The sequence below is a fragment of the Glandiceps talaboti genome, chromosome 22 (assembly GCF_964340395.1).
Source record: "Glandiceps talaboti chromosome 22, keGlaTala1.1, whole genome shotgun sequence".
Taxonomy (NCBI): domain Eukaryota; kingdom Metazoa; phylum Hemichordata; class Enteropneusta; family Spengelidae; genus Glandiceps; species Glandiceps talaboti.
The window spans coordinates 4,603,465-4,618,229 of record NC_135570.1 but is presented as its reverse complement, the minus strand read 5'-3'; the positions used below and the strand labels follow the sequence as shown (position 1 = coordinate 4,618,229).

Below are 14,765 nucleotides of genomic sequence, written 5' to 3'. Positions count from 1 at the left end.
ATACAATCAATGATAATGAACATGAATAAACACAAACTTCTACGTATAATTTACCACTCATTCATGCATTCTATCACTCCATATCAAATGTCATATGTTCCTACCAAAATAAGCCACATTTCCAACACTGATAGTACAGTAATACGTGTCATGTGAGATAGTGACGTACCTTATGTAAATATAAACCAAAATTATGCAATTTAAAAAAAAAATGCTACAGTAGAATGTCAGAATGTCATGTTGTTCAGCCCTAATTAGACTGCTCCAAATCATGTGAGTACTGGCTGCTAGAGTAGCACAACGCATTGTACCTTACAGACTATCAATAACTCTGGTTTCACTTCCTATCAATGATAGCTTCTAAACAGCACTCCTATCCTAGTAGCCAAACTGTGCAATCTTTTGTCTTTCTTATCATCTGCTAAACAGCACTCCTAGTGGCCAAACTGTGAAATCTTTTGTCTTTCTTATCATCTGCTAAACAGCACTCCTTGTGGCCAAACTGTGAAATCTTTTGTCTTCTTATCATCTGCTAAACAGCACTCCTTGTGGCCAAACTGTGAAATCTTGTCTTTCTTATCATCTGCTAAACAGCACTCCTAGTGGCCAAACTGTGAAATCTTTTGTCTTTCTTATCATCTGCTAGCTAAACAGCACTCCTAGTGGCCAAACCGTGCAATCTTTTGTCTTTCTTATCATCTGTTAAACAGCACTCCTAGTGGCCAAATTATACAATTTTTTGTCTTTCAGAATATCATAATATAGCATATTTGAGCACACAGCTGCTTGGAAATTTAAATTACCATATTCATCTCATAAGAAAAGTTGAATATGGTTTGAGTCTATGAGTTAAAAATGAACACAATGGTATATATAATTCTTGACCAATACAGCATCTATGTTACCCGAGGGCAGACATTTTCAGACTCTTTTTGTATATAGAATGTGGCTACAACATACAGGATCATAATGAAGATTACAGACAAGGCGCTATATTGCCAGTTTGACTCAGTTTTTATGCAAGATAGTTATTGAAACAAAACCCAGAGAATACACTAAGTTGCTAAACGGGTTGAAAGTTTACAACTCAGTTTACATGGAGAATGGTTACAGAATACTCTCGGCTTTTAATAATGATTTCAAGCAATACTCCATATTTGTGGAAATTAACAAATGATAGCAAACTGCTAATAGTTACATTATGTGCTATTACTCGGGATAATAAAATATCACCCACCCCCACCCTTATATTTACTCTGAAAAACCCCTAATCATAACAATAGTTTCACCTTCAACACAGAAAACAAAGGAATGAACTAAACTATGAGGTCAGTAGGGGTGGTGACAGTCTCACCTGTATGAGTCGTTGTCTATGGTTCTCTGTACTCATGGACAGAAATGCCAAAGTTCTCAATGACACTTCCTGCATCTGTAAGAAAAAACACTGGTTATACTTTAGACGCAAACTAAAACTATTGTGGTTGAATGTGGTAGATTATACAAATGACAGGCTGTAATATGTAAGGTATGCTGTGATAGAACAGCCTTATACATCTGTCAACCCTATAGCTGATAGGCTGTGATAGAACAGCCTTATACATCTGTCAACCCGTATAGCTGATATGCTGTGATAGAACACCCTTATACCTCTGTCAACCCCTATAGCTGATATGCTGTGATAGAACAGCCTTATACATCTGTCAACCTGTATAGCTGATATGCTGTGATAGAACACCCTTATACATCTGACAACCTGTATAGCTGATATGCTGTGATAGAACACCCTTATACATCTGTCAACCCTATAGCTGATAGGCTGTGATGGAACACCCTTATACGTCTGTCAACCCTATAGCTGATATGCTGTGATAGAACAGCCTTATATATCTGTCAACCCGTATAGCTGATATGCTGTGATAGAACACCCTTATACATCTGTCAATCCGTAAAGCTGATATGCTGTGATAGAACAGCCTTATACATCTGTCAACCCGTATAGCTGATATGCTGTGATAGAACACCCTTATATATCTGTCAACCCCTATAGCTGATATGCTGTGATAGAACAGCCTTATACATCTGTCAACCTGTAAAGCTGATATGCTGTGATAGAACAGCCTTATACATCTGTCAACCCGTATAGCTGATATGCTGTGATAGAACACCCTTATACATCTGTCAATCCGTATAGCTGATATGCTGTGATAGAACACCCTTATACATCTGTCAACCCGTATAGCTGATATGCTGTGATAGAACACCCTTATACATCTGTCAATCCGTATAGCTGATATGCTGTGATAGAACAGCCTTATACATCTGTCAACCCGTATAGCTGATATGCTGTGATAGAACACCCTTATACATCTGTCAATCCGTATAGCTGATATGCTGTGATAGAACAGCCTTATACATCTGTCAACCCGTATAGCTGATATGCTGTGATAGAACACCCTTATACATCTGTCAACCTGTAAAGCTGATATGCTGTGATAGAACACCCTTATACATCTGTCAACCCCTATAGCTGATATGCTGTGATAGAACACCCTTATACATCTGTCAACCTGTAAAGCTGATATGCTGTGATAGAACAGCCTTATACATCTGTCAACCCATATAGCTGATATGCTGTGATAGAACACCCTTATACATCTGTCAATCCGTAAAGCTGATATGCTGTGATAGAACAGCCTTATACATCTGTCAACCCGTATAGCTGATATGCTGTGATAGAACACCCTTATACATCTGTCAATCCGTATAGCTGATATGCTGTGATAGAACAGCCTTATACATCTGTCAACCCGTATAGCTGATATGCTGTGATAGAACACCCTTATACATCTGTCAACCCGTATAGCTGATATGCTGTGATAGAACACCCTTATACATCTGTCAATCCGTATAGCTGATATGCTGTGATAGAACACCCTTATACATCTGTCAATCCGTATAGCTGATATGCTGTGATAGAACACCCTTATACATCTGTCAACCCTTATAGCTGATATGCTGTGATAGAACACCCTTATACATCTGTCAATCCATATAGCTGATATGCTGTGATAGAACAGCCTTATACATCTGTCAACCTGTATAGCTGATATGCTGTGATAGAACACCCTTATACATCTGTCAACCTGTAAAGCTGATATGCTGTGATAGAACAGCCTTATACATCTGTCAACCCCTATAGCTGATATGCTGTGATAGAACAGCCTTATACATCTGTCAACCTGTAAAGCTGATATGCTGTGATAGAACAGCCTTATACATCTGTCAACCCGTATAGCTGATAGGCTGTGATAGAACACCCTTATACATCTGTCAACCTGTAAAGCTGATATGCTGTGATAGAACAGCCTTATATCTGTCAACCCGTATAGCTGATATGCTGTGATAGAACACCCTTATACATCTGTCAACCTGTAAAGCTGATATGCTGTGATAGAACAGCCTTATACATCTGTCAACCTGTATAGCTGATATGCTGTGATAGAACAGCCTTATACATCTGTCAACTCGTATAGCTGATAGGCTGTGATAGAACACCCTTATACATCTGTCAACCTGTAAAGCTGATATGCTGTGATAGAACAGCCTTATACATCTGTCAACCTGTATAGCTGATATGCTGTGATAGAACACCCTTATACATCTGTCAACCTGTAAAGCTGATATGCTGTGATAGAACAGCCTTATACATCTGTCAACCCGTATAGCTGATATGCTGTGATAGAACACCCTTATACATCTGTCAATCCATATAGCTGATAGGCATTACATGTGGCATGACGTGATAGGGGTGCCTCAGATATGTAGATATAATCACCCTGTAATCAAGATAGTGTGAACACGGGGTGAGGTTGAATGAACACCTTTGAGGTAAATTTGCTATCAGGGATATCACCATTCTGTGAGAGTATCTACATCAATGTCTGTGAGTGTATCTACATCAATGTCTGTGACTGTATCTACATCAATGTCTGTGACTGTATCTACATCAATGTCTGTGACTGTATCTACATCAATGTCTGTGACTGTATCTACATCAATATCTGTGACTGTATCTACATCAATGTCTGTGACTGTATCTACATCAATGTCTGTGACTGTATCTACATCAATGTCTGTGACTGTATCTACATCAATGTCTGTGAGTGTATCTACATCAATGTCTGTTTCTAGCTTTAATATATCAACTCGTCGCAATAATAGTCTTAATTCCTGTCTGTGTTAGCTAGCTGATACCTGACTTTCTGCTGTCAGTAGGCGATGTTAAATTTCCATAATTTAATTATTATCAAAACCAAAATACACTTTCTATCATTTATACATGTATAATACTTTTGACAGTCATTAATCAAATAAAGAAGAGATCCACACTCAAAGTCACAGTTTGAATTATTAAGATTAATATTTCAACAACAAAAAGTGGTTCGTCAGGCAGAGCCAAAGAAAAAGTTGATCCAGAACAAAATAATGATCCTATGTAATCCTTATGACTTCAGTGATAAAAACACTGACATGAGAACCTGGTGTTGAAAACCTGGCCTTTAAAAAGAGTGTATATAATACAGGTAGTATTTGTATTTCACACTGTGATTAGCATCATCACCCCTCTACCATTCAATGGTATGTCCCTACGAATGGCAACAGTTGGTACCATCCAAAAGTAAGTCCCTATGTACTTATGGCAACAGTTGGCACATACCATTGTATATGGGAGTGGACAATCACAATGAAGTCTTTATACCACAGATGGTATATTTTTATTTTGATAACTCATACCCTATTGAAATTGGAATAAATGACCTATTTTTACTTGATAATTTGTTCCCATATTGAAATTCTAGTAATGGGCATATTTTTATTCCCTGTCAAAAGTGATACTGCATACTTCAGGGCATTTTTAGATCTCAAGAATTTGTTCACCTATAAAGAAAACATATTTTTTAGTTTAGATTTTGATAGTTCATTCACCTATTAAATTTGCAGTTTTAGAAGTGCAAATTTGTGGTGATAGTTCATTTGCCTATTGAAATTGTAATAACTGCCATATTTCCCTATCAAAATTCTAGTAAAGGGCATATGTTTTTTTTGATAGTTCACTCACCTACAAAATTGTAGTAAAAGGTCACATTTTTGATAGTCCTTGTTCAAAGTGTAATTGAGGACATTCACCTCTCCCTTGCACAGTTACCTTAACTTTGTGTTTTCAATGCTATTCAAGGCATTATTTTATTCAATGATATTATGAGCAAGAGTTCGTTAACATATGCCCTCCATTTGGGAAGGACACTGACCTCAAGTTAACTGAACTGAAATAAACTGTGCTGACCTTAGATATTGTAAATTTATAATATGATATTTATAATATCAAGGATGACATGCTATGCTTATAGAAACATAGTGTAGTGCAATTTGTGACATCAAATCTCAAGATTTTTCTTTTCGTCTACCTCAATGAGGAGCTGAAATAAAATATCAAATTCAACCGAACCAATATATACCCACACTAGTCTAGTTCCTTTACGATATGAGGGAGTTACAATTACATCCACTCTCTTGTATAGTCAAAGTAAAAAATGTTACAGTTAATCTGACTAAACCCCATGCTAGGCAAAAGGTAAACTGTGCATGTCAGTAGTAATCCATCACAAATTGACTGGCAATTGTAATTCATTACTTCCTTCACATAATTACTCATTAATAATAATATTCAAATAGAACAATTAGTACAGCTGTTTTGATGGGGGAGGGGGGGATTTAGCATATAATCGAAATCTACCTCCAATCTGAAACTAAAATCACGTGGGGACACAATAACGTCATCATGTTTATATGAATGCAGTCGAGGGGTAGCACAGATTTCTGTGCTAGAGTAACGACTTTGGCTCTATGAGAGAGTGGATGTAATCGTAACCTGTATGATATAGGAACTAGACTAGACTATACCCACACAGTCATCAACTTCACAAAATTCTGCAAAAGAATAAAGTTAGTGTTTAATGTCCAAATGTGGTACATTTTTCAGCTCAGGATGCTACTTTAATGGGTATTTGTAAAACCAGTAATGACCTCTAACTAGCAGTAAATAGCAGTAAGTAGCAGTAAGTAGCAGTAAAATAGCACTAAAATAGCAGTAAATAGCAGTAAAATAGCAGTAAAGTAGCAGTAAGTAGCAGTAAAGTAGCAGTAAAATAGCAGTAAATAGCAGTAAAATAGCAGTAAGTAGCAGTAAAATAGCAGTCAGTAGCAGTAAGTAGCAGTAAAGTAGCAGTAAAATAGCAGTAAGTAGCAGTAAAGTAGCTGTAAAGTAGCAGTAATTAGCAGTAAATAGCAGTAAGTAGCTGTAAATAGCAGTAAGTAGCAGTAAATAGCAGTAAAATAGCAGTCAGTAGCAGTAAAATAGCAGTAAAATAGCTGTAAATAGCAGTAAAATAGCAGTCAGTAGCAGTAAAATAGCTGTAAGTAGCAGTAAAGTAGCAGTAAATATAGCAGTAAAGTAGCAGTAATTAGCAGTAAATAGCAGTAAGTAGCAGTAAATAGCAGTAGGTAGCAGTAAAATAGCAGTAAAATAGCAGTAAGTAGCAGTAAATAGCAGTAAAGTAGCAGTAAAGTAGCAGTAAATAGCAGTAAGTAGTAGTAAATAGCAGTAAACAGCAGTAATGAGCAATAACGAGCAATAACTAGATATAGCAAAGAATGAGCAAGAACGATCTACCCAAACAATATGACATAATTTCCATAAACTAAAGTAAGGCTGACATTTAACCACCACCCCCCCCCCCCCACCACCCCCCAATATTAGATATTAGTGTCTGGTTTAGGATGTGGGAACAAATGAGACATCATGTTAACCCAGGCTATCATTTTAGTCTTGGTTACTTTGCAATCATTATCATTTTAGCCAACATGTAAATTGTTATCATTGTCATTTTATTTCTGTATTTTGAGCATCTAGGAAGCACTGAAATATAGTGAAGTGTTAACAATGAAATCATTAATTGTTGAAGACTCCAGAACAACAGAAATTTACTATTTCAGAAGGACTTTGAAATAGACGACATTGATGAATTTCAATGTTGCCCTGCTTTCATGTTACAACCCATAACATCAAAGTAAAGGTTTTCTGTATGTACCACAGTCATTTATAGCATCCATATCAAGTGTAAAAGTGAACTGTTTCATTTGCTAATTGACCACATCAGAAAGGCCACATGCTAGGCTTGTAAATAAACCAATTGAAACAGTATACTTTCATACTTGATATGAATGCTATAAATGAGCACATAGAGAAATTACTTTACTTCAGTGTTACTTGTTGTATTTACTTCAAAGGGTATGGGGATATAGTCTGTATTTATGGAAAAGAGGACTGTCTGTGCCGGTAAACAACTCATATGCCATTAGCAACTGAATAAAATGACCTCTTCTCAGTCAGTCATTGAACATTCATGATATTTCCATTGCCATGCTTGTATCATTTCATTCACATAGGCTGGACACAGCTTCTGTTATTGTCTGGGCTAGACAATAGCAGGAATTAAGAGCCCTGGCTAGGTATGTAAACAACTCTTAATAACAAAGGGCCAAGTAGGATGGGGTCGGGTCGTTGAACTTTCAATGCACTGAACTTTCAATGCTACCCTTTGAAGTATCAGTATCTACAGGTCAACGACCTCCAAAATTGTGATGAGGATTGCTGTTAGGGGTCAAGGGTGACAAAACTGGGTCAAATTTCCTCAGTCAATGACAGTGAGTTTGGAGTCAATTTAGTCGGGTCAAATTTAGTCACAGTGTACTTGGAGTCAATTTCATGAGGTCATTACTAGTACAAGACCCAGGCCTGACACAAACCATTTCCAGAACCTCTAAAAAGTCAATATTTATAAATCCACTCTTTTGGAACTTCAGACTTCCATTAGTGTTGTTTAAACATAGCCATCACCTCCAAATGTGATATACACATTATATACAGGAACACAAAGAAAAGGATAGTCTCACATCTTTATTACCCTCCACCCCTCCCTAAAATGGAACCCCCAAAGTGCCGCCAAGGACAAACAGGATACCTTCCATTGACAAATCAATTCCCTTGAGGAATGAGATGAAATCAGAAGTAACTGACCTGTTCATCATTGGAGGTTGTTAGATCTATTATCCGTGGCAACACATTTCTGTCAGTCTGAAAAATAAGTGTGAAAAAGAGAAAAAAAATATGATACACATATTAGAGTAAATGGAAGTATATTGGAAGTAAAGTTGTATGACTCCCTTTCGATATAGCTTGGCTATACATCTGTCAGTCTGAAAAATACGGCTGAAAAGGAGAAGTAAAATATGATACGCATTTAGAGAGGTTAAGTTGTGTGATTTCCTTTTGATACATCAGACATGTATACATGTATATGAAATGCCAGGGAAACTGGAAATTTGTTTGTAACCTTAAACTATAATTTTTTTATGTAAAGTGGCCATACAGCTGTACTTCCAACATGCTGTTGTGCTGAATGTTATTAATCCAATTTATTTGTTTACTTTCCCTGTTTGTAACAGGTTCTGTTGTCCATGGCCTAATGTCAGCAAAAGTAATCCATCACAGACTAACATGCAGTTGGTTACTTCATTCTGATCTTTGCACATTGATCTTCAATCAGTACCGGCCGGCACAAAACACAGGTACAGGTCAGACACAGGTCAGGCACTGATCAGGTATAGTCAGGTATCAACTGAATGTTATAGGATCATCTCTACTCTCATATAGCCAAAGTCGTTATTCTAGCACAAAAATCTGTGCTACCCCCACCCCCCCCCCCACCCATATCCACATACACACACATCCACATACACACACATACATATACACTTCACCATGCTTAGAGCACTACTGAACCTCAGTTCATAATCAGTTGTGCTAAAAAAACTAATATGCTTCTGACTTGTTTGTCACATTTTACTTCAACCTTTGGAAATGCCACTCACATAGAGACTGCGATGTACAGACTATTTGAGAAGAACTGGGCTTTAGTCTGCATCATCTGCCTATGGAACGAACTATTATTAAGCTGGGTGAAACTGATTACAAGGATGTGGCCTTTGGAACATTTCATTCTTTGAGGAAGGACGGTCACCGATACTAAAGTGAGGTCAATTCAAAAGTTGTACACAGCAAGGATGTTGATATTGCTGGTATCAGATCTAGAGTCAATGTTCTCTCAGTCATTGACCTGGTATGTAAATAATAATGATTATGCTAATTTGCATAACAACAAGATACATTTGAGGTCTCTTTTGTGGTCAACATGATAAAGTAATCTTACATTTGTAATTTCTAGAGCAAATAAGAAACGTTCAGTTCATCAAGTTTTGGGTAAATGAATGTACATGTAATGTAAACCTGATCTAGTCTAGTGTATACTGAATTTACACAAAATATGTCTAGAAAAAAAGTCTGACAGTAACTATAAAAACCTCCCCTAATCCTGAATAATGGATTGAGCTACCTATACAAACAATTTCGATCATACCAAAATATGGGGGACATTGTATATACATATACTAAACTGTTAACCTCCCCTCATCCTGAATAATGGAATAAACTTCCTATAAAAACAATTTGGACCATACCAAAATATGGAGGGCATTGTATATACAGTCATGTACTAAACTATTAATCTCCCCTAATCCTGAAGAATGGAATGATCTTCCTATAAAAACAACATGGATCGTACCAAAATATGGGGAACATCATATAAGTGGGTGGTCAGCTAAACAAACAGACTGACACCAGAGAGGCCTAAATTCTGATTTTAGGGTCTATGATGGTAAACAAAATGCCTGGCAAAAAAAATCAGGACTAAATTTTGGAAATTGAAAAGAAAAAAAATATTTTTTTAAAAAAACAGGAAAACACGTCTATTACCTTCAAAACTAGACAACAATCTTTTAATGACTCTATTTTCACCCTCATGACAAGGACATTCTAAAAATAGAATGTTCCCAGGAGCAACGTTAATGAGTTGTCTGACCTTACAATGTCTATGGTCTCACCGACAGCATCACGTTTGTCACAAAATTGTCTTCTTTGACGTTTCTGATGACGATATCATTCCATCAATCAATTAATATTAGTGATTATGTTTGTTTCATTTTCTATTGTAAAATCTTAAAGATGCAACGGAAATGTTTTTTGAAACTATTTTTTTTTAAATAATGATTTCATCATAATAATATTACACATACACTCTGAATAGTTAGTCGGGGATGTGACGGGGAGTGCTCACACATCGGTCAACCCCTCCCAAGAAAGAGGAGGCTGGTGAGGATGGAACGGCATGATGTATCTTACAGTCTATCTAAATAGTATGAATCACCTGTGGGTAAACATATTTGTGTAGTTGTACACATGATATGGTACAATAAATTCAATCGATGATTTGTGGGTCTACATACTAAAATAAGTGCCACCATTTTGCAATACACAAATTAAGTGACTTGCATACACCTCACATAATCAAACCCAGGTCATTATTAACATATTATGACTTGAAATGTTCGATTGAAAAGCTATGAAGATAACCCAAATTGTGATCATTTGACCTTGAAGAAGACTTTCAAGGTCAAGGTCTTAAAAGAAAGTTCCTATTTGATAATATGGGTGTAGACACTTGAGTGGAGTCACTATGGATTATACCTCCAAAGTTATGGTGCATATTGTGAAACGTAACATTCGGCCATATTTGATTCAGTCGCAAAACAAAGTGACATGCATATGTCTCACAATATAGTATGTTAGCTTTGTGCCAGGTTTGATTGAAATCGGTTGGCGCATGCCAGAGATATGAAGGTGAACGCATCATGGATGGACAGATGGAACCCAATGTAATAGCCCCTTCAGTGCCCATTGGAGGCTAAAAAAACAACTAAATTAGGATCCTCACCAAACCAAACTAACCCAAACCAGAAAGCGGTGGAATTTTTCTGTATCAATTTTGCTTCATTTTACAGTGTGTTGTCTTGGTTTTATATATTAACCTGGTAGTTGAGCCTTCAGTTTTCTAAGATAGACTCAATTAACAAATATTGCCACAACATGTTGATACAACAGTGATAAGCTATGGACTGGATGTCGGTTTAATTAATCTCAGTAGAGAGGTGTCTCTGAAAACTAGTTTATTTAGAGCTCCATAAACTTACAATGCTGTTTTGGGACTTCAAATGTTTATGCTATGTTGATCACAGGGAAATTACAAGCACAACAGAGGAACGGCTACTATCCACTTGTGTAATCTACCACACAGTGTATGGGAACAATAGATTCAGTTTACATCTATCTTAGTAAACCAAGGCTGGATTACCAGTGTGCCATAATTTTTGACCTTTATGTAGAAATATGTGTTTCACCCAGACTGGATGTCTGGCTGTACATACGCACTGGAAATAAAGTGTAGCAGAAACACTGTCACTTGGAAAAGATGTATTTGTTAAACAAGGGACCACAAGCTATTCTTTGGATTAGGCAAGACCTACATGTAACTGATATGTATGAACAACTGCTTATATGTTGATAAACTACCTGGGTCAAATTTATCAAATGCTCCTCCCAGATAAACAAATGTATTCTGTTGCACATGCGCAAACCTACTTCTGTAGCATTGGCACCTAGCCTGGATGGAGCTTTGCTTGGTTTCTGTACTAGACTATAGTGTGTCAGGCTTTAAAGGAATATAGACAGGAAGACTCATAGGAAATCTCACATAATTATATCAAAATTAGGACCCTAAACCAACCCAACCAGACTAAACCTACACCTTAAATTCTGTGTCTATTTTGAATATTCAGGTTTGTTTCATTTTGCACTGTTTGTCTTTATTATTTCAAAGGTAGGAGGATAATACTATAGTCTGGATGCTAACATGGTCTCTAACTAAACCACGGGAAGGTGTAAATCGTAACATAGCCCGGTAACTAGACTAGCTAGGAGGCTAAAGGCTTAGGGACCCAAATGAAATCTAACATAAATACATGCATAGAAATAAGCATGTGATTCAAGGTTAGCTTGAATTGAAACGTAATGATTACATATGCCGGGTACTACCATATATACATTATGCATTGTTTATACGTATATTGAATCTGTAATGTGAAATCTATGCCATGCTTTCAGCTGCAGTGCATGATGTAAATTAGTGTTGTATTAAAGTAATGTTACATCTCTAGAATAACCTGATAATTTCAATCCAGACAAGAGGAATTCATTTCCTACATCCTGGTTACTTGTAACCTTACAAAACAGTGTCATGATTGAGTCATTGACAGTCAACGCTATTTGCTGATGTCAATACACTTCTGTGTCCTTTTTTAACCACTATGACCCTTACAACGACCTTTTTGAGACTTCAACGACCTTTTTGAACACTAACTCGCCCATGTCAAATGACAATTCAAGATATATAAAGGGCTTTACACTCTCTTTTGGTGGTCTATTAGATAATGGTAGCTTAACAATTATAAAATATAGTTACTATAAAATCATGTATATGATTCCCTACTAGGTTTCCTGCCACCCATTGCACAACCTATCACCCCTATGTATGACAATAGTTTGATCCAAAACAAGCTAATCACCTATGTGCAAGTGATATACTAGTAACAGTTTAACCAACCTAAGCAATAACAGCCCTATTTATCTGAATGGTATAACCTAAAAGAATAGAATTTGGACAGTAGACAATGAATTTGGGGGGTACAACTATAGTTCTTTTAAAAGTGGCCCTTTTTTATTAAGTTCATTTCAAAGTTCATTTACGGAATCTGAATAAAATAAACAACATATCATTGCTACTGCATTATCAGATAAAAGAACATCACAAACGATAAGATAGATGTCTATCTCCTTTACAAGTATTGTTTACCCTTGAAATTCTGACCTTAGTAAATAAATATTTCACAGCTAGAATCCTTCTTGTTTCTACAGACAATTTTAAGAATAATTATTAAAACATCACCTAAATGAACACATAACCTCATCCATTGTTTTTTTAGTTATCATTTTTTTTTTAAAAACACACACATCATTTTGAGGTGTTACATTAATCAACAGAATTAAAGTGTCATTCTCACACTTATTCACACTATTATATAACAGGTGTTCACATTCAAGCAAAAACAAAAGTCAAGTATTGCAACCTCTGTGATAATGATTAATTAGTCATCTAGGAATCATCCTTCTTTACCTATTGTTATAATGGAATGGTCTAATCTGTGGGTAATCGATCCCACACAGCCAAATAACTGAATTTTTGAAGCCATCTGTGGAACAAAGAATAGCATATTTCTCGGATCCAAAACAACAATCAATTAATAATAAACTTCACAATCTATTATAATACCAGATATTTTTAAAAGAAAAGAAGAAATTGAATCACCCTCTGATAGCCAACCCTACACACAATGGTATCACACTCTGACAGCCAACCCCAGCATGCAATGGTATCACCCAATGAACATACAAGGAGTACTGTAATACAGTATTCTATGAATGCAAAAATGTGTCAGTACAGGTAGAAAGTCAACAGAATGGGTAATGCTTCATCAAAACCTCAATTGTGTATAGTTTTTCAATGCCAATATTTCCTTTATGTCATATTTGTAGTAGTGATTTAGATTTCAGAGATATCACTAAAAATATATTTAACAAATAACAAATAACTAAATGAGCATAATGTGTTTGGCCTCAAGAAAAATATGGTCAATACTGCATATTTAATAAATATAGCTGCTATGTATGGAAGCCCTCAAATTGCAGGTGAAGGCACATCTAACCAGGTTTAGTTCACCTTGGTAGGACTTAGCTGATAGGGCCTTGACTACTATTTTCTTGCACCTTTCAACTTTTTAACCTTCAAGTTTATCCTTTTCATGTGTGTATTCTGTTTATAATTACTCTGCTGAGCTGCAGTGAACCACTTGATTAGCCAGCCAGGCTTTTTTTGTTGTGTTAATTTAGTCTGCCTGGCAAAGCTATTGTTCACATTGTACATACAAAAAAGGCCTGCTGAATTTTACATGTATTTCAAACAGCATGAATTTCCTGTTTCAGTGCCTGATATTAAAGGCTTTTCAGAAGGTGTCATCTTTGTGGAGGGAAGTTTTTGCATTAATTCTCATGATAGTAATAGTAATAATGAACGTCTTATATAAGGCTCTCATGTATCACCCTATTTCCATCAGGGCCAGGAATGTGACAAAGGTTTCAATATTTTACATTCCAGTAGTGTAACCAACTCTCTGTTTCCCTGACAGATTGCCACAGTGATTCTAATCTTATGTTTCAGTAGTGTAACCAACTCTCTGTTCCCCTTACAGATTGCCACAGTGATTCTAATCTTCTACAGATCTATGAGTTGGTCCATACAGAACAACATGAATTGGATGTTACCCCAGGTTCATTTCTATGTGACTGTTCTCTATACAACACATGCTGTTTTTTATCCTAACAACACTATGGTTGATGACTGCATTATAAGTCCTTTTATTTATACTACTGCTAATTCGAGCATGCACATCACTTAAATACCCTCATGTTGGTCTTTTTTGTATGATTGTCAAACCCATGATCAGTCTTTTTGTGTGTGTGTTTGTTCAGCCCATGCAGTCTGCAGATCCGTGGGAGAAACGCAAAAATAACTCTCTGTACTTCAGTGAAGACAACTGCAGAGCCAATCATGAACAAGCAAATGACATCTGTCCCACAT

The 14,765-nt window shown here is 36.3% G+C and overlaps 1 protein-coding gene across 1 annotated transcript in view; it reads right to left on the bottom strand.

Annotated features, from left to right (window-relative positions):
• The window catches only part of LOC144451938 (uncharacterized), a 28,601-nt gene that overhangs the window by 7,387 nt on the left and 6,449 nt on the right, over positions 1-14,765 (bottom strand). Inside the window, exons 6-7 of the mRNA XM_078142857.1 lie at positions 8,138-8,194; positions 1,355-1,429 (exon numbers count right to left, since the gene is read on the bottom strand). Coding sequence (XP_077998983.1) covers positions 1,355-1,429; positions 8,138-8,194 — 132 coding nt within the window. The remainder of the gene's footprint in view (positions 1-1,354; positions 1,430-8,137; positions 8,195-14,765) is intronic.